The sequence below is a fragment of the Dreissena polymorpha genome, chromosome 3, assembly GCF_020536995.1.
Source record: "Dreissena polymorpha isolate Duluth1 chromosome 3, UMN_Dpol_1.0, whole genome shotgun sequence".
Classification (NCBI taxonomy): Eukaryota; Metazoa; Mollusca; class Bivalvia; order Myida; family Dreissenidae; genus Dreissena; species Dreissena polymorpha.
The window spans coordinates 95,406,272-95,426,492 of NC_068357.1; the positions used below are offsets into that span (position 1 = coordinate 95,406,272).

Here is a 20,221-nt window from a genome sequence, read left to right on the forward strand (position 1 = left end):
CGCGGCATACCATCTAATGATGGTGAACAAATGTGCCAAATGATTTTAAAATCTCACAATGAATCACAAAGTTATGGCCCGGACAAGCTCATTTATGGCCATTTTTTACCTTCAAACTCAAATTGTGACCTTGACCTTGGAGATATCGACGTAATTCTTTTGTGCGACACACCGTCTAATGATGGTGAACAAATGTGCCAAATGATTTTAAAATCTGACAATGAACGACAAAGTCATGGCCCGGACAAGCTCATTTATGGCCATTTTTGACCTTCAAACTAAAATTGTGACCTTGACCTTGGAGATATGGACATAATTCTTTCGCGAGACACACAGTCTAATGATGGTGAACAAATGTGCCCAATGATTTTAAAATCTGACAATGAACGACAGAGTTATGGCCCGGACAAGCTTGTTCCGCCCGCCCGCCAGCCTGCCCGCCGACATTCGCCAATCTAATAACCAGTTTTTTTCTTCGAAAAACCTGGTTAATAACAAGGTTTTACTAAAACCATATAAGGAAAACTGCTCTGTCCCCTGGCTGCCATGCTTTTCCACCAACTGGAACCAGTTTCGAACTCCCCTTACAAATCATTAAAACAAATGTGCTGACAAAGTTTCATGAACATTGGACAATAAATGGGACTTCTAGAGGGTTAAGAAGCTTTTTCTTTAATTTGACTTCGTAACCTTGTTATTGACCTCCAAATCCCATTTTTGAACTTGTCAAAGATATCATTGGAACAAAATTTTATGTTCTGACCAATGTTCATGAAGATTGGAAAAAAATGACTGTGGCCTCTAGAGTATTTACAAGAACGGTAAATGTTTATGACACACTACTCACAACAAATGACAGACAAAAGGTGATCACAAAAGCTCACCATGAGCAAAATCAGAAAGAATACAAGAAATCGTCGGAGACGGGTGATGCTCCCCAAAGGTTTTTTGTCACAATATTGCACTATATATTCAGATAAAAGGAAACGTCTTGAGAGCACAGTAGTTGGGGGGACAAGAATTTTTTTATATAAAATTTCAAAGGGCCATAACTCTGTGAAAAATCATCCGACCAGAAACCACTGATAATATGCACATCTCCTCTTGGTAGTGAAGCTTCCCATAAAGTTTCATTGAATTCCGGTCATAAGTTGCTGAGAAATAGCCCGGACAAGAATTGCACTATATGTTCAGTTAATGGAAAATTTCAAAGGGCCATAACTCTGTGAAAAATCATCCGACCAGAACCCACTGATAATATGCACATCTCCTCTTGGTAGTGAAGCTTCCCATAAAGTTTTATTGAATTCCGGTTATTAGTTGCTGAGAAATAGCCCGGACAAGAATTGCACTATATGTACAGTAATGGAAAATTTCAAAGGGCCATAAGTCTGTGAAAAATCATCTGACCAGAACCCACTGATAATATGCACATCTCCTCTTGGTTGTGAAGCTTCCAATAAAGTTTCATTGAATTCCGGTCATTAGTTGCTGAGAAATAGCCCTGACAAGAATTGCACTATATGTACAGTTAATGGAAAATTTCAAAGGGCCATAACTCTGTGAAAAATCATTCGACTAAAACAGGCTGATAATATGCACATCTCCTCTTGGTAGTGAAGCTTCCCATAAGGTTTCATTGAATTCCGGTCATTAGTTGCTGAGAAATAGCCCAGACAAAAATTGTGCACGGACGGACAGACGGACGCACGCACACACGGACAGACGAAGCGGCGACTATATGCTCCCCCCAAAAAAATTTGGGGGAGCATAAAAAGTAATACAATCAAGAATCGAAACTAAATATTCTACCAAAGGAATGTATTCCACTTCATGAACAAGAACAGAAATTAATAAACAACAATTGCAAAGGTAAAGTGCAGGTAAAACAGACGGATTTTTGCAGTTGAAGTGAAGTATGTACGTGCGAGAGAACAACAGTGCAGAGGGCTTATATTACCTTCAGGAACCTTGTGCCTATACGAGGATTTAAACAAGCGCTTCCCTGAAACCAGTGCATACATAAGTACCATTGTGTAACATGTGGACCACCACACCACACAGAAATTGAGCAAGACACATCATACCATATAAATGAACCAGCAAATGTCACACATACAAGCTCTTATAGATGCAATACCTAACAAATAAACAGGCAAATGCCATAAATACCAGACCTTACAGCCAGCATGCTTTGCAAAATTCAAATGTTCGATTTTCATATTTTTTAAATTTCAATTTAGGAAAATCAACACAATTTCTTCTCTCAAGAAAATATAGCAACAACCTTCATCAGTTAAAAATAACTATACAATGTTTTCATTATAAAGTGCAATATAAACTCAGAGGGGGAGTTTCTATCATTAAATGCACATATTTGAAATCTAGGTGTTCATCCTTCATAGTTAAATTCAACACTTAACAGTTTTTATGCATTTATACACACATTTGTCTTTATCAATAATAGCATGCATTTAATAATGACACATTTTAGGAAACTTTCAATTTAAGCAATTACTGTTGAAGCGCAAGATATTATAATATTTGCAGATGAAAAAGCACTTAAAAGACTAAACTATGCACTTTTTATCAAGCGAACAAACAAGGCATCAGACAGCAAAATAAAAATCATTAACTAACAGCTAACACACAAGAACCATTAAGGTAACTTAACATGCATTTTTATAAGGTGATTAAGTAATGCCTTCCATTTTACCTTTACCATAAGTAATTCCAAGTTGAGAGAGCTCCGATTTTAATGTTCGAACTTTTGAAAATAAAAATAAAATACAATGCTCACTGATATATATGTACATTCATAATTTATAATCACATTTGATCAAAGATAAATAAATTGATCAAAGCTAAATATGAAGATAACAAAAACACAAGAAAATACCCTGACATTAAAGAACGAGTATTACTTCCATATAGGAAAGAAAAGATTATTGATTGAATAAATTGCTTCTTGTGACAGAATCTCTGGATCTATAATCATATCAAGATAGGAAACGAATCAAAGTATTGATCACTGATGGAGACAGAGATAGTGGACATTTGAGCCCAATACAATGTGGAAACACTGCAAAATACTAGTTCCATATTGTGCAATATCAGATTGAAACTGCAGTGCGTTTGATTTAAACATCATTTAAATTTGAGATCTCAAAACAAAACAGGTACTGGTAACTTTGCCAGGAGTATTTTTTTCTTTCTTTCCTTAAATTGAAATAAGGGTTGCCTATTCAACATATTATGCTCTAGAACAATGCTAACTACAAGTGCTATATACTCATGTACATTTAAATGAAAACTAATTTCCACCACACACTTTCAAGAATGTTTGCGGACACAATGCAAAACACATAATAAGATCCTCATTATTTCCAGTTCAGCTGCTGTTAGTACATACTACTTTAACCACAAAATGGAACTCAATAGTGTAGTCACAGAACCAGCTCCAAACAAATATACAAATCAATCCCTTAAATAATGTCCATTTGGGGGCTACTTACTGATGTCGTCCTCTTCGAAAGGGGCCGCTGGAAGTCTGCGACCAGGTGACCTTGAGGCCCGACCCTCGTCATCAGAAAACTCTGTACAGACATCAACACAAGCACAAACATAGCATTGAGCATAGTTACATGCATAGCAATAAGCATAAATATGTGCATAGCATTGAGCATAGTTACATGCATAGCAATTAGCATGTTCTTTATGAACAACGTGCAGGCAACAGCGATCAGGTATGAAAACAATATGAATTGTAACAATACAGGAAAATAATGTCACAGAGTGTATTCAATTCAGTGCATTTGTAAAATTGAACCTCTGAAATTAATTGTTAGAAGTATTTTTTTAAAGTAATCCAATCTAACAAATAATATTGATTTTTGTTTCATTTGTGAAAATTGATATTTAAAACAAGAGCACCGCATAGCGGGTGCCAACGCTAGGCTGCGGATGCAGTCAAAAAAAAAAAAAAGATGCTTTTCTCAGAAACACAATGCCCCCTATTGCGCCGCTTTGAAGCCATATATTTGACCTTTGACCTTGAAGGATGACATTGACCTTTCACCACTCAAAATGTGCAGCTCCATGAGATACACATGCATGCAAAATATCAAGATGCTATCTTCAATATTGCAAAAGTTATTGCAAAGTTTAACCAAGGTTAAAGTTTTCCACAGAAAGACAGACAGACAGACGGGCCAAAAACAATATATCCCCGATCATTTGATCCGAGGCATAAATAAAAAAAAAATTAGAGGCCACAGTGACCTTGACCTTTGACCTAGTGGCCCACAAATGGGTGTGGCGTGTAGAACTCATTAAGGTGCAGATACATATGAAGTTTCAAAGTTGTAGGTGGAAGCACTTTGATTTTGGAGCCAATATTAAGGTTTTAGCACGACGACGTCAGACAACGAGCTGGCTATGACAATACCTCGGATTTTCTCCGAAAACAGCCGAGCTAAAAATGAAAATCTATTTTAAAATAAACTTTTTTTTCTGGTTAATACAGAATAGTACACAATAAAACAAGACTATTGCCAAGCAATAAAAGTCCCCTACCGGCTCCACCCTTGTAAGAAATTCCACCATTGTCAGATTTTTTTTTTTTTTTTATTTGTGTCCATAGCAACCAGAATTTTTGACGTAGGAACAAAATGAAATGACGTGCATAATGTCCATATTGCCATCTATCCATGTTCCAAGTTTCATGAAAAAATATGAAGAACTTTTAAAGTTATCTCCAGAAAATCACCATTTTCAGCAATATTTCTAGTCGTTTTGTTACCATAGCAGCCAGAATTTTTGACGTAGGAACAAAATGAAATGACGTGCATTATGTCCATATTGCCATCTATCCATGTTTCAAGTTTCATGAAAAAAAAATGAAGAACTTTTAAAGTTATCGCATGATCCAGAAAACCACCATTTTCAGCAGTATTTGTAGTGTATTTGTTGCCATAGAAACCAGAATTTTTGACGTAGGAACAAAATGAAATGACGTGCATAATGTCCATATTGCCATCTATCCATGTTTCAAGTTTCATGAAAAAATATGAGGAACTTAATTATTGCAGGATCCAGAAAAGTGTGACACACAGACAGACAGACTCACAGAGCGAAAAACATTAGTCCCCTCCGGTGAAACCGGTATGAAATGACGTGCATAATGTCCATATTGCCATCTATCCATGTTTCAAGTTTCATGAAAAAATATGAGGAACTTTTAAAGTTATCGCAGGATCCAGAAAAGTTTGACAGACAGACAGACAGACTCACAGAGCGAAAACCATAAGTCCCCTCCGGTGAAACCGGTATGAAATGACGTGCATAATGTCCATATTGCCATCTATCCATGTTTCAAGTTTCATGAAAAAATATGAGGAACTTTTAAAATTATCGCAGGATCCAGAAAAGTGTGACAGACAGACAGACTCACAGAGCGAAAACCATTAGTCCCCTCTAATGAAACCGGTATGAAATGACGTGAACAATGTCCATATTGCCATTTATCCATGTTTCAAGTTTCATGAAAAAATATGAAGAACTTGTAAAGTTATCGCAGGATCCAGAAAAGTGTGACAGATAGACAAACAGACTCACAGAGCGAAAACCAGAAGTCCCCTACAGTGAAACCAGTAGGGGACTAATAATTAAATAACTTGTTTTCTAAAAGAGACAAGAGCTCTCTGTGCAGCACATTTATAAATGAGAACTAAATAAAATCTTAAGATTTTATAATAAAACTAATAAATGACAAACTGTTAAAAAGTTAGCTGTTCAAGTATATATTTAGTGTCAATCAGAGTAGTAAAGAAACACAAGAAATATGATACACAACCAGGTTTTCAACATTTTAGTTATAAATTTAAATGAGCCGTCCTCTGTGAAAAGGGGTTTAATGCATGTGCGTAAAGTGTCGTCCCAGATAAGCCTGTGCAGTTCACACAGGCTAATCAGGGACGGCACTTTCCGCTTTCATGATAGTTTTCTTTAAAAAAAATTCTCTTCAAAGCAAAAATCTAGTTTAGGCGGAAAGTGTCGTCCCTGATAAGCCTGTGAGGACTTTACAGGCTAATATGGGACGACACTTTACGCACATGCATTAAACCCCCTTTTTACAGAGCATCAGAGCACTGCTTATATATATTTTGTATTCTTGACCTTGACTGGACTGGCCTATACTGCATCACCAAGCCGGGTCTTTATGTAAAACTTCACAAACAATTTCAGCATACTATCTCCATCCAAACTTTAATTATTGACCATCAACTTTTTTTCAATATTTTAATCCCCAAGCATGGTCTCCATACAAGCTCCTTACATGTAAAGTTCCATTTATACTAGTCCAAGCAAACTAAAGTGATTGCCTGGACGCCACCCATTTGAGGCAGCAGTCAGCCCACCCAGCCGCCAGCCCACTTCATCTTAATCTAATAACCAAATAATTTAACTTTGTTTAAAACCTGGTTTTAAAAAAAGATCAACAATTGTAAAATGATAATAACCTGTACTTCACAAAAGATTGTAAGGCGCACACAATTCAGAAACAAAACTGAAGCAAATTCTAAAGCCAAACAACAGCTTGGTTCAACAACATTAAAACATTTTTTCCACACTCACCTGTGGACGAGAATGAAGTATTCTTCACTACGGTAGGTTTGATATAGTGGGACATGAGAGAGCCATCCTTCCTGATGGGTGTTCCCGTGGTGTCAGCCCCTCCCTCCCCCCGCCCCCCAGCTGACCCAGGGGACTGGAGCTTGAGGGTCTCCAGCTCAGCTGTCAGCTCATCATTGTGGTCCTTCAGATCCTATGAGCATATGAGGCACATTCTGGGAAAACTAGGCTTAATGCATACGCATAACCGTTCATAGTTGGCCTAGATTAGCCTGTGCAGTCTGCACAAGCTAATCAGGGACAACACTTTCCCAAACTGGAATTCTTGTTAAGAAGGGACTTTCTATAAATGAAAAATTTGATTAAAACAGAAAAGGCCTTCCCTGATTGTACTGTGCAGAATACACAGTCACAGGCTAATATGGGATGACACCTTACACATATGGATTTAGCCCAGTTCTCCTAGAAACAGGTTAATAAAGACAAAAAACTTTCAGAAAATTTAGAGGACTCTCAATCAACATAAAAATGATGGCTCATCATTATTGCCTTTCAGGTGATGAGAACATTTTTTGTGTGGAGAAATCCTTCAGACCTTGAAAAAACGTATTAATTCACCAAATATAACAACATTAACATAAAGCTCCTAATTGTGAGCAAGATTACAGAAATGCTTCAGACTTCAATAGGATGTAGTCATTCCCCCAACATAAGTCATAGATCATCATTGCGGTCTTCAAGATCACATGATATTTATGCAGAAATCCTTCAGAACACATACTATTACAATGATATGTCTCATCAAGATATTAAGGGTCCAATTTTCTATTAAATCCTGAAAACAACATTTGAAACTGGTATTCAAATCTGAAGAAACTATAATGTCTGCCCAAACAATCTAAGAAGCACATAGAAAGATCAAAGTTAAACCTTCTGTTGATTACTTCATGTCACAGACCACAACAAAGTACATAAGTTGGATTTTTGTGTTCTTTTTATTGTATTTTGTAATTACTGAAACTAATTACCATCGCTATACAGAATCCCACTACAAATAGATGTTTCATAAACAGGAGCTATAAACCTCTAACTGAAAACTAATGTCAAAATATAACCATTAAACAAAATTAATTCTTAGCCATGTCATTATCAACACACTCAAAAGCATGTGTAAATTCATTTAAAAAATGCTGAAGGATACAAGCAAAATATTTGCTTAATATTATTTGCAGGTGATGGGGAAAACTAGTTTCAATGAATTTTCCCTAAATAGGGAAAATAGTTTGTGTATGTATTCCGAAAATTCTGCCTCCAAAATTAATGATCGTTTAATATTCAATGTTTAAACAAAAAACAATTCTTAGATGTTTATTTTTTTCAGTTAGTTTAGTTAACTGAAACCATTTTTCTTTCACATAAAAAGTTTGACAGTACATTTTCAAACAAGTTGAAATTGAAGCAAAGATTCCACTTTGAAGTTTCATAAATTTGAATCATAAAAAAATTCTTAACAATGTAATAATGGCAAACAGAAACCATTTTATTTTACATAAAATTGTTGACAGAAAATTCCTAATAAATAAAACTGAAGTAATAATTTCTTTTAGGATCAGTACAAACACCAGCCCCTGTACCTTGTTCTCTAGTTCCAGCCTCTGCAGTTTCTCTCGTGTGAACTGCTGCTCCTCCGGAGATATCACGGCCTTGCTCTCGTAGTCAGCTAGCTGCAGCCAAACAAGAATAGTTTGCGTATGGCGATATTCTAAGTTCTCAAATAACATATCATTTTCGTATGCATGTGTCACAAGGCAATTAGAAAATATGAACTTACAACAATTACTTTTAACTAGAAAATCTTCACCGATAACCACTAATTTCATGAGAAAATTTTAACTCATAACCAATAACTTTTACCAGAAAATCTAACAAACTTATCTTCACAAGATTATCTAGAAATTACACCAAATTGTCAAACTAAGTTCCTCATCTGAATGGAAAGATAAACTTACAATTTCAACAACTCAGTATAATTTTCTGAAAAATACACGAGTCATGAAATAACTGTTCTAAGTCCACCCCAGCAGCCTGTACAGTCCACAATGACTAACCCAGATGAAAACTTTAAAGTAAATTAGAAATTTATATTTCAACAAAGTATCTGTCAACCAAAAAAATCAGCGATATTAGAAAGAGCAATTCTACATAAACATGTGCAGGGTAAGACCCACTAAGCCTCATTCGTGTTTTCCCAACACTGCGCTACATTGGTTGAAGCCTCATCCTGACTCTAATAAGCGTCTTGTTCTGAGAAAACTGGGCATAATGCATGTGCGTAAAGTGTCGTCCCAGATTAGCTTGTGCAGTCTGCACAGGCTAATCAGGGACAACACTTTCCGCTTTTATGGTATTTTTCGTTTAAAGGAAGTCCCTTTACACGGAAAATCTAGTTTAAGCGGAAAGTGTCGTCCCTGATTAGCCTGTGCAGACTGCACAGGCTAATCTGGGATGACACTTTACGCACATGCATTATGCCCAGTTTTCTCAGAACAAGACACATATATGTAATGCTGCATTGGTTGCTGTAGTTTGTTTACCTTCATATGAAGTTCCTGCACTCCCTCCACCTCTCTCTGTAACCTCTGACACTGCCTCTCTGATTCCTCCAGCTGACCTGTGACCTCATCAAGGTCATGACCTTGTCGCTCAATCTCCTAGACAATAAGGTTAAATAGTTTAGTCAATGTTTAAAACACTCACACAAAAACTTTCAAAGAATGTAATCAATATTTCATTGTTCAGTCTTCAAGTTATAAACCCTAATTTAATGCCTGTTAGATATTCTACCATCTCTAGAGTATCACCAAGTTCCATGTTACCTAGGCTCTTCGAACCCTTTGCATATCAATCGTTGCACAACACAGGCATGCTTACTTTCCGATTCTGTTCACAGCCTTTTGTATTTTTGAAAAAAGTCAATAATGAATTCCCTAACAAAACTGATATATTTGAAAGAGTTGTAAATAATTATAATAACAAGAAAAATGATGATATTAGAAAAGACTGCCTACCCTTAGGTATGAAACTAAGACCAAGCAGTCTTCTTAATTTAAGATGCTCCATTTAAAATGGTGCATCTTAAATACGTGTTTTTGCTAAATTATGGATGAAAAGCGTTACATATGCTCTTTTAAGTAATCATTATCAATAAACAAGAGGGCCAAGATGGCCCTAGTTCGCTCACCTGAGAGGAGTCGGTTCATTCAATCTTTACCAAATGTCAAACTTGACCTAGATATTGTCCAGACAAACATCCTGGTCAAGTTTCATCATTATTTCATCTGCGAGTCATGATCAATGTACCTATGAAGTTTCATGATCCTTGGCATAAGCGCTCTTGAGTTATCATCTGGAAACCATCTTGTGGACGGACGGACCGACATGAGCAAAACAATATACCCCCTCTTCTTCGAAAAGGGGGGGGGGGCTTAATGAGTTTTTGAGTCGGCACAACCCAGTTTTGAACACGGCCGAGATTTTATTGGGACAAAGCTTCTGACCAAGTTTCATGAAGATGGGACAAGAAATGAGGCCTCTAGAGTGTTTACGAGCAAATGTTAATGGACGGACAGACGGACATACGACGGACAAAGACCGGTCACAAAAGCTCACCTGAGCAATCAGGTGAGCTAAAAACATAGATTTTAAAGATTTGTATAAGTTACTATGATTGTTATTTTGATCATTTGAATTTAATGCATACACTTTTTTAAATCTGAGACAATTCATTTTTAATTTTGCCAAACTGTGAACAATCCCTGTTTATTTAGATGTTCCACATTTTAAACCTACAGGTAAAGCTATACTACCAGAAAACAACTACCTTTTGTGCCTGTGAGAGCTGATCCCTGAGTCTGGCCTCCTCGTGTTTAAGGTCTGCCATCTCTCTCTCCAGCCCCTGCTTGTATCTCACAGACAGCTGGGCCATGCTTTCCCTCTCCCTATCCAGGTCGGACTGTAGGGCCTTCACCTGGTCCGAGTACTTCTGCTCTATTGACCTGATAATTAATGTATAACAATAAGCCTCACTCTGTGAAAATAGGGCTTAATGCATGTGCTTTATGTCGTCCCATATTAGCCTTCGCAGTCCGCACAGGCTAATCAGGGATACACTCCACCTAGACTGGATTTTCGTTAGGAAGAGACTTTCTTTAAATAAATTTTTTTAACAAAGCAGAAAGTGTCGTCCCTGATAAGCCTGTGTGAACTGCACTTTCTGTACATACATTAAGCCCCCTTTTCCCAGAGCAAGGCTAATATACACCTGTTTTACGCCAAAGCCTGTAAAACATTACCAAAATATTTTTGCAAGATTTATGCTTTTTACTTGTTCATCTCTTTCAAAACTTGTATATACAATATTGTATTTTGTCTTTACACAATATGTTTATTGTCATAACAACTTGTTCAAATGGCGTGGGTGTTGGATTTTGTATTGTAATCACTATAAATGTCACTTAGACAGATTTTTTTTAAAACTAGTAAATTGTTATTCATGATTTTAAAGGATTGATAAATTGAAATCAAACACACCGTTGAGATGTTTGCCAATTATGCTTATACATTCTACTTGTAGTTAATGACACAAATTTACTGGAACCATCTTAAATGTTTTGAGGAAAAAAGAGAAATATATTCATTGTTTTAATCACTGATAATTTCTTGCTTCTGAAATCAGATACTTAAGTTTAACACAAAACTCTGCTCTGGGATAAATGAAATACACAGTAATTGGTACATTAAATAAAGTAATTATAAACAAAATGTTTAACAAATACATTTAAATGCTGATAATTTTTAATGGTTCAAAAACTTATCATTACATGTACATGATTACCCCATTAACTTTTCTCAAAGAGATTTTTCCATTTTCCCCCAAAACTTGCTTAAATATGATGTAAAAGGTATTCTACCACAAATAAGTCAGGAAAAAGATGTTCAGCTTATCAGTTGAATTATCTTATTCTTATCATTATATGGAAGAGTATTGTCGAACATTTTTTATTGTACACAATTTTCACATTTTATATCATAAATATAGCAGAAGTATAGCACAATGTCCAACGAGAGACAGATAGAAACATATCATATATATGTGATATAAGTTAATTGATGTATCCTTACAGTAAAGAATATTGCAAATCACATGTTATAAAACATAAACAACTAAAAGGAACCTTACAAAAAAGCAATTACACGTTTAACAGTAAAAATAAAAGCTAAACAAAATTGTCATATAAAATAACCATTATATTATAACAATGTAAACAAAACAAAATCCTCATGGTAATCTAAAATCTCAACTCGTTTTACTTACTATTTAAGGTCTTTGGCTAATCCAAAATCTGCATAATATTGCCCAAATTATAGAATATTTTTTTTATTATAGATTTTCAAAACTTAAATCAATTTCAAATCTTATCAAATCTTAAGTATAAAGATGTAAAATTCAGATATTTATCAGGAATTAACTTGTAAACTTACCAGATCAACAGAATGTCAACAAATATTAAATACACTGATAAGAGGCATTGTAAAGTGTTATGCTAATAATAAACACTGATACTTTCTTTATTGTTAATGTCAATACAATATTTACCTAAGATTTATGTTAACCAGTAAACAAACACAATAACAATAAACATATGTTGTTACCCTGCTTGTACATTCTTTGAAGGTTTCAGTGAAAATGGAATGTACATGTCTGTGAAGGAACAATCATCATATGGTCAAGGATTTGGGGAGGAAATTAAGTTATAATGACAATTATCATTCTTCTGTAATTAATGGTGATTACCATGACAATATAGATAATCATGATGATGATGACTTTGATAATGAAGATTATGAAATGACAGTACTGCTCAATAATGATGATTATGCTGACGTAAGAGATGGAGATGACAATGATGATTGTGATGATGATATGTGATAATGCTGATGTTACTGATCAAATGATGGTAATTACAGTACTGCTCAGTTAAATGATGGTTATGCTGTCATAAGAGATGATGATGATTGTGATGATTATTGTAATGATGCTGGTGATGATGTTCATGATCAAATGATGGTAATTACAGCACTGCTCATTTATGATGGTTATGATGACATATAACATGAAGATGACAATAATGAAAGGAATAACGGTGACGATGACAACGATTACGACGACAAAGATGGCGATGAAGAGGAAGATGGTGATTAAGAGGAAGATGGAGAATATGATGGAGAAGAAGATGGTGATGATGATGGCGGGGGTGATGATGATGATTGATGATGATGATGAATCAGCTGCTGTTGCAAACACTTCATAACCACCAACTAAAAATTGCGGGATTTTTAAAATGTAAAAATCAGTAAAAAGTAGGGTTTTATGCATACTTACAAACCATCACTAATAAAATGGAATAAATATATAAAGCCATAAAATGTAAATGAAGCAAATGAAATATAAGAATAACTTAAGTCATAACTGAAATGATAAATATACTCTTTGATAAACCAATATCAGTGGGCCCATATACTTCAGGCATCTTAAAAATATGTTTGTTTCAGAGAATTAATGAAAAGCATTTTTATTAGTTCCAGTGAAGTTTTGCTTCAATGGAATAAAAGACTTCCATCTTGAGTACGTTTCCTCTTTCTTTCTTTTTTCAAGAGAAATCATTTTTTCTAACTGAGAAGAAACAAACACATTTATAAGTGTTGCCTGACTGCATGCAGTACTCACAGGTATGTGTTCTTGATGCGACACAACAGATTACTGGCGAAATACAACAATTGTCCTCAACAACAAATATTTAAGAATACATCAAACACACTTGCTTTGTATTCCACTGTCATGCATTAATAATAAAAGACATGAAAATAAATGTTAAGTTGCATAGTAATTTATAACACTGTCATGCCATGTTCAAGATGTATGCATTACTGGCAGTGGTTAATGCCCTTCCATTGTTCAAGAGTTACATATTGTTCACCAACCAAACCTCCAAGTTTAAAGAACTCAGTCATATGTTAGTCAAAACAAATTACAGGCAAAGTAAGACTTCAAAATTCAGTTTTAACTTTGTTCTTATTTCATACTTGCTTATATATATTGTTAAATAACATAATCATGAATATATTTTCCGATAAAATAAAATATTTAAAACTTGAACATTTTTAGTTTTTCTAATCATTTTGGGTGCTCAAATATTCATGCCCATCCCTTCTTCTTACATAATGATTTGTACAATCTCAACACAGGCAGTATGTCATTAAGATGGCCTTTATAGTAAAGCAACAAACTATGAGTATTTAACGTTATGTGACGGATTGAAAACTGTGTAATCTGCTAATTTAGCAGCAAGTTGGTGAAATAGTGAGACCCAGCAACTTTTAATTTCAGACGTTAACAAATCACCAATCCACACTCAATTAACGTATGATAGCCTTCATTGTTTGACAGGACAAGGAACTAATCAACAACAGGCCAATCTTCTGTGAAAGAATTTATCATATTTCATTACATTTTAAATATTTTTCTTAAAAAGTGGATGACAGGCACGAACAAAGGCACAGGCATCCATCATGACATTTTTTGAGGCATTTACTGATGCTTTGACACATGATGAACATGCTGCGTTATATGAATAAGAGGTCTTGGGACCTAAGGTGCTCACCTGAGACTTGAAAGAATGAAACTATTTTAGAAGGTGGAGTTAAGAAGAATGAAAGTCCTTTATGACCCAGAAATATTTAATTTAATTTATGCACATGAAACTATGAAACTCTTGACACTATATCAGAAGAGAAATTCTTATTCTTATCAATAACATTTATGACACAATTCAAACCACGAAATACAATTATAAAAAATGGGATCACTGCCTTGGAAAGGTCAATGCACAGAATTGTGGGTTCAACCCTGTTTTAGGGCTAGGCAAACCTCACACTTAACTCAGAATTAATCACAAATCAAAATGGCGTCTAAAACAATTTTGATCAAATGAACCTTAGTACAGACAGAAAATGAATCCATGAATTGAATGCTTAAATGTGACGCTAAACGAATTGTACTCACATAATTTAAGAGTGCTAATATGGTAAGTATGTATAAAACATATTACCGGTATCTGTAAACTATTCAATTAACAATGTTTCAACAAAAATTTATCAAACAAACCAGGTGTAAAAGAGATAGTTACTATATTTAATACACAACAAAAATAAGTTCTATTATAACCAAAATTTTGATAATTGAAAATAATTCCAACACAGGTCATTTACCTACAAACTCACACCTTCGATTCATTGATGGGGGACAAATCTACAGGAACAAACCAGTAATCCAGTTAAGTAAAATGTAGCTTCTTGAGTGTTAACCCTTTCAGCGCTGGAACCGAATCTTAAAGGCCTTGGCAAACAGTTTGGATCCAGATGAGACGCCACAGAACGTGGCGTCTCATCAGGATCCAAACTGTTTGCTATTCTGATAGTGTTCTTTGAAAAAAAATCGAAGAAAACGCTAATTTTAAAAATTCAGCAGAAGACATTTTAGCAGAAGACAAATTTCCCAGCATGCAAAGGGTTAAGAAGGCTCACTTTATCTATGTGAGCAACCCCTGGCAACAAGGTTTTCCACCGAAACCAGAATCATTTTTTAACTTAGCCCAGCTTTTTTATTCAAATGTGATATTTAGAGTGTTTACAAGCTTTTGTTTTAATTTGACCTAGTTTTTGACTTCACATGACCCACTTAAAAACTTGGCTAAAATATCATTGCGACAAATTTCATGAAGATTGGAAATAAATATGGCTTCTGGAGTGTTAACAACGTAAATGTTGACAACACATTACAGGCCTCGACACAAAGGCACTTCCGAACGACATTCACTGCCTGTACCTAGGTCTGGGCTAGCCAATAATGTCCCAGGGACATGCCCGACCGGTCGTGTGTATTCTGGGCGGGATTATGTGTTCTATATTAATAAACTGCATTTTAAATAAGCTTTTCAAAGATGTAAAAAATCTTAATACAGTACGATAAGATCATGACAATTAAATCCCAGAGTGAAGTCAGAGACAACAAACGCTTTTTAACGGATCATATCTCGAAATAGATTTAGAATGTATTTTTATCGAGAAAACATGTCAGTACCTATTTTTAAACGGAATTACGCTCAGTGATTTTTCTTCCCCGATTGGGAAAAGTACCTGTACCATACCAATTGGGAAAAATTAATGCGAAAAACCTTGAAATTGGGAAAATTTGCGTCGTGAAATCTTCCAATGGGGAATTATGTGTTTTTCATTTGCTTGGTATCAATAGCACAAATCAACTCAAATATTGATTTACATTCATTTTGGCTTGAAATGTTCAGTGTAAGACTGTCAGTGCTCAGTTTATTTGCAGATAATGCACTTTTGGAAAAAATGGACGAAATTTTCCTTCCCTTTGGGAATTTTTCTGACGGGAATTTTGTAGTTTTTCTTTAATTGGGAAAGTACTTTTGACGGGTACTTTATAAAGGAGGGAAAAAAATTGCTGCCGCTAGAAACGTTTTTTTATTGGTTTTCTCGAAGTGACGGTTTTCCTCTATATAATACGTTTTAAACTAAAATCGGGGATCACCCAGGATCGTCCGGTATCGATGAAGGTATCAAACTTGACAAGAACACAAAGTAACATGAAAATTATTCTGTTATTGATCAATTTTTAATAACTTAAATTTGTTTGATCGATGAGAAGTGTTTTGACAATCTTTTTTACGCAATTCAATTAGCAAAACTAATATTAAAGGTTGATCTCGGCTGTTAGTATAAAACTTAAAGGGAGTTAACCCTGTACAATTTTACGACTACCGTAACACGTTATTTTGAGACATTTAAGATTCTTACAATTTGTTGTCAGACAGCAACCATTGTTTATTATAGCAATCTAATAAGAATGATTGAATCATAATTGAGCATCTCCCCGTACAAGAAAATACAAGTTGAATGATAAATATAAAGGTTTTGATAATACTTAGGTCAGGGCACATGAAAGATTGGTCAGGGCTAGTAGGTTCTGCATTTACTAGCCTGAACAGGCTAGTTGAAAAAAAAGTTAATGTCTAGGTCTGCATTACGCACAACTGACAAAAAGCTATCAAAATAGCTCACCTTTAGCATGCTGTGCTCAGTTGAGCTAAAAACAACAAGGCTAATTAAGTGCTGGTGCTTTAAAGTGGAACATTGCAATGACATTGTGAGCATGCTACAAGAAAAAGATTGTCATGATGTGCAACTAGTAACCCAGATCACCTGGGCTGTCACAGAGTCATGACATCTCTATAAACAGCCAAGCTTCTTTATGTCACAAGAAAGGTGTCAAAATCACGGGATGTGAAACTATTATCTGTGCTTTGCATTCTTAAGAAATTAGTTGAATAGTTGTCAAGTTGTGAAAATGTTTATTGAAGGGACTTCAAAATGTTTATGATAAAGTGCAATAAATGTGATAATGGAGAAATTTATCTTTGCATATTTGCTTTCATTTTGTTATGAAGATGTAAAATACTGACATTGTTCCATATTTCACACAAATTAATAACTTTAAGTTCAAATATCCAGCTGCCTTTCAATGTGATGACCATTTTCACATTTTATTTATTTGTGTAGCATCCACTACCTATACTATCGCTTTACTCACAAGAGCTGCTCCTGTGTGGACTTTTCCATGTTGGCATGTCTCTCATCCACTTCCTTGGCAAGCAGTGCATTGCGAGCATTGGCCTCAGACAGATCCAGCTTCAACTTCTCCTTGGCCCACACTGCCTGCTCCAGGGAGGACCTAACAGCAAGAAATCATGTCATTTTTAAAATTCAGGGTTTAATATACAATTTCAAATGAGTACTTTTTCACACGATTGGCCATAAAAATAATACTGCAATTAAAAAGTTGTAAAGATGTTCAATGCAGAGTAAGCATGATCCATCCAAAATGTGTAAGAGTTCGGTCAAGAGGAAAAATGTCACAGGTTAAAAGACAAAATTGGTCCCAGCATAATTTTCTTTACATTTAAACATAAATGTTGTGAAAACCTGTGCAAAATCTACCAAGCGGTTAAAATTATTGTCTCCGTAAAGTTTCAATAAAACATCCAGTGTTAAAACTGTCATAGGCCAATACATCTGCTGAAATGATCTGCAGCTAAGATTCTTTCCATAACAGACAGATAGCTAGATAGACAATTAAATGCATTATGCCTCCTATTGTATGACCATTTAAGTCTTGTTATGAGAAAACTTAATACATGCGCGTAATGTGTCATCCCAGATTTGCCTGTGCAGTCTGCACAGGCTAATCACAGACGACACTATCAATCTAGACCGGAAGTTTTGTCTATCAGAGACTTCCTCTAAACAAACAAATTCCATGCAAGCTCAAAGTGTCCTCCCTGATTAGCCTCTGCAGACCTGATACAACACTTTACGCACATGCACTTGTCCCAGACTATCCATAATGCTGCTAATATAAAAGTTGCGCCTACTTGAGATGCCTCATCTCCTGCTGGTAGGACGCCGTGGCTGCCTGGTAGACAGCAGACTGGTCCTCCACATTCAACAGCTCCTGCTCCAGGGCTGCAGTCAGCTCACTCAAGTTCACCTTGTTCTCCAGATCAAAACCCAATTCCTGAAAGAGAAACCAAAAGAAAATCTAATTCTTGCAAATTTCCATAAAAGAGGAACCAAAAGAAAATCTTATTAATCCCTAATTCCAGAAAAAAGGAACCAAAAGAAAATCTTATTAATCCCTAATTCCAGAAAAGAGGAACCAAATTAACTTCTCACTAATCTAATGGCTTAAAAAGGAACTAACAGCACTGAAGCATTGAAGAAGTTTATTTGTTTGAATTGATTACCATACACGTTAGTACAATAAATTACCACATCTGTCATTTTAGTCTCAACGCTGCATTCTCATTGAAGAATCTGCTCATGTTACTTATTTTTATTACATGGTGAACCCACTCCTTACACAAACTACTTACCGTAAATATTTATGCATAAATGTAGTTTTCCATACCGTGCATACACGAAGAAATGCAGGACAATGCTATTTAATATCTGAGTATTTCAGTTCATCACTACTATATACTTGCAAGCCTAGCCATTAGTTGCCAACAAGTACTGAAAGCATTAACATATGCCACAAACATGCAAACATCAGTACCTGAATACAGGACAGACTTGAAAGTCTGTAAAATTATGACCAATTATCAAATAAGTAACATGTGCAGTCTGCACAGGCTAATCAGGGAAGCCACATTCCACTTATATGGTATTTAACATTAAAGGGAAGTCATAACCCTTTGCATGCTGTGAAATTTGTCGTCTGCTGAATTTCTTATATTAGCATTTTCTTCGATTTTTTTTCAAAGAATACATCAGAATAGCAAACAGTTTGGATCCTGATGAGACGCCATGTTCTGTGGCGTCTCATCTGGATCCAAACTGTTTGCAAAGGCCTTTAAAATTTGGTTCCTGCACTGAAAGGGTTAACAAAAATCCAGTTTAGGTGGAAAGTGACATCCCTGATTAGCTTGTGTGCATTTCATACAGGCTTATCTGGGACAAGACTTTACAGATGCATAAAACCCCATTTTTCCAGATTGCTATTAAAATAAATTATCAAAACATCTAAAAAGGGAATATAGTTAAAACAATAATATATTTTGTAAATCTTGATAAAAAAAAACTATTTCTCCTTCAAGTGAATTAATGTAAAATCTTCATAAATCTTTAAAATTTAGTGTTTCGTTTTCTATAATTTTAGTGTTTTTGTTAACTATTTTCCATAAACTTCACAGCACAAAATGCCTACCACAAGTACGTCTGCAGGGCTGGAGACATTGTTCTTCTCCCACCAATCTGTTATGTCTTCTGGCTTGGCAAAACTGAACATAATATGATGGATAGAAATTGAATGTTTATGCTTACAGTTACAGCTTGTGCTTACAGTTACAGATATGAAATTTCTGGATCGTTTCATTTTGAATTTCATAATTAAAATTAATTCTATATACCTTATTCAATTGTTTCAAATATCTCGATTAAAATTCCTTAAGCATGCATGTAATGACACACGATGTAGGTAATGCATTTTGAGTGAACCAGTTCAATTGTTTACAAAGTAAAACACTTACTTTAGCTTGAAATAAAAAGTTTAAAATCTAACTGTAACAAGATGTGTTTGTGAAACACAATGTCCCCCTATATGACGGTTGACTTTGAAGGATGACCTTGACCTATGGAAGGATGACCTTCACTTTGACCTTTCACCACTCAAAATGTGCAGCTCCATGAGATTTACATGCATGCCAAATATCAAGTTGCTATCTTCAATATTGCAAAAGTATTCATAAAATAAGCGATTTGGGCCACATATATTTGACCTCTGACCTTGAAGGATGACCTTGACCTTTCACCACTCGAAATGTGCAGCTCCATGAGATGCACATGCATGCCAAATATCAAGTTGCTATCTTCAATATTGCAAAAGTAT

At 35.2% G+C, this 20,221-nt stretch overlaps 1 protein-coding gene across 11 annotated transcripts in view; it reads right to left on the reverse strand.

Annotated features, from left to right (window-relative positions):
- LOC127875386 (ninein-like protein) overlaps nt 1-20,221 on the reverse strand; it is a 101,974-nt gene that overhangs the window by 34,130 nt on the left and 47,623 nt on the right. For 7 of the 11 annotated variants that reach the window (XM_052420428.1, XM_052420432.1, XM_052420429.1 and 4 more), the window contains 10 exons: nt 19,541-19,613; nt 18,207-18,349; nt 17,366-17,506; nt 10,514-10,688; nt 9,228-9,344; nt 8,268-8,357; nt 6,637-6,826; nt 3,516-3,596; nt 2,717-2,767; nt 1,961-2,005 (listed from right to left, as the gene is read on the reverse strand). In XM_052420428.1, coding sequence (XP_052276388.1) covers nt 1,961-2,005; nt 2,717-2,767; nt 3,516-3,596; nt 6,637-6,826; nt 8,268-8,357; nt 9,228-9,344; nt 10,514-10,688; nt 17,366-17,506; nt 18,207-18,349; nt 19,541-19,613 — 1,106 coding nt within the window. The remainder of the gene's footprint in view (nt 1-1,960; nt 2,006-2,716; nt 2,768-3,515; nt 3,597-6,636; nt 6,827-8,267; nt 8,358-9,227; nt 9,345-10,513; nt 10,689-17,365; nt 17,507-18,206; nt 18,350-19,540; nt 19,614-20,221) is intronic. The other 4 variants (XM_052420434.1, XM_052420433.1, XM_052420435.1 and 1 more) reach the window with 4 other exon arrangements.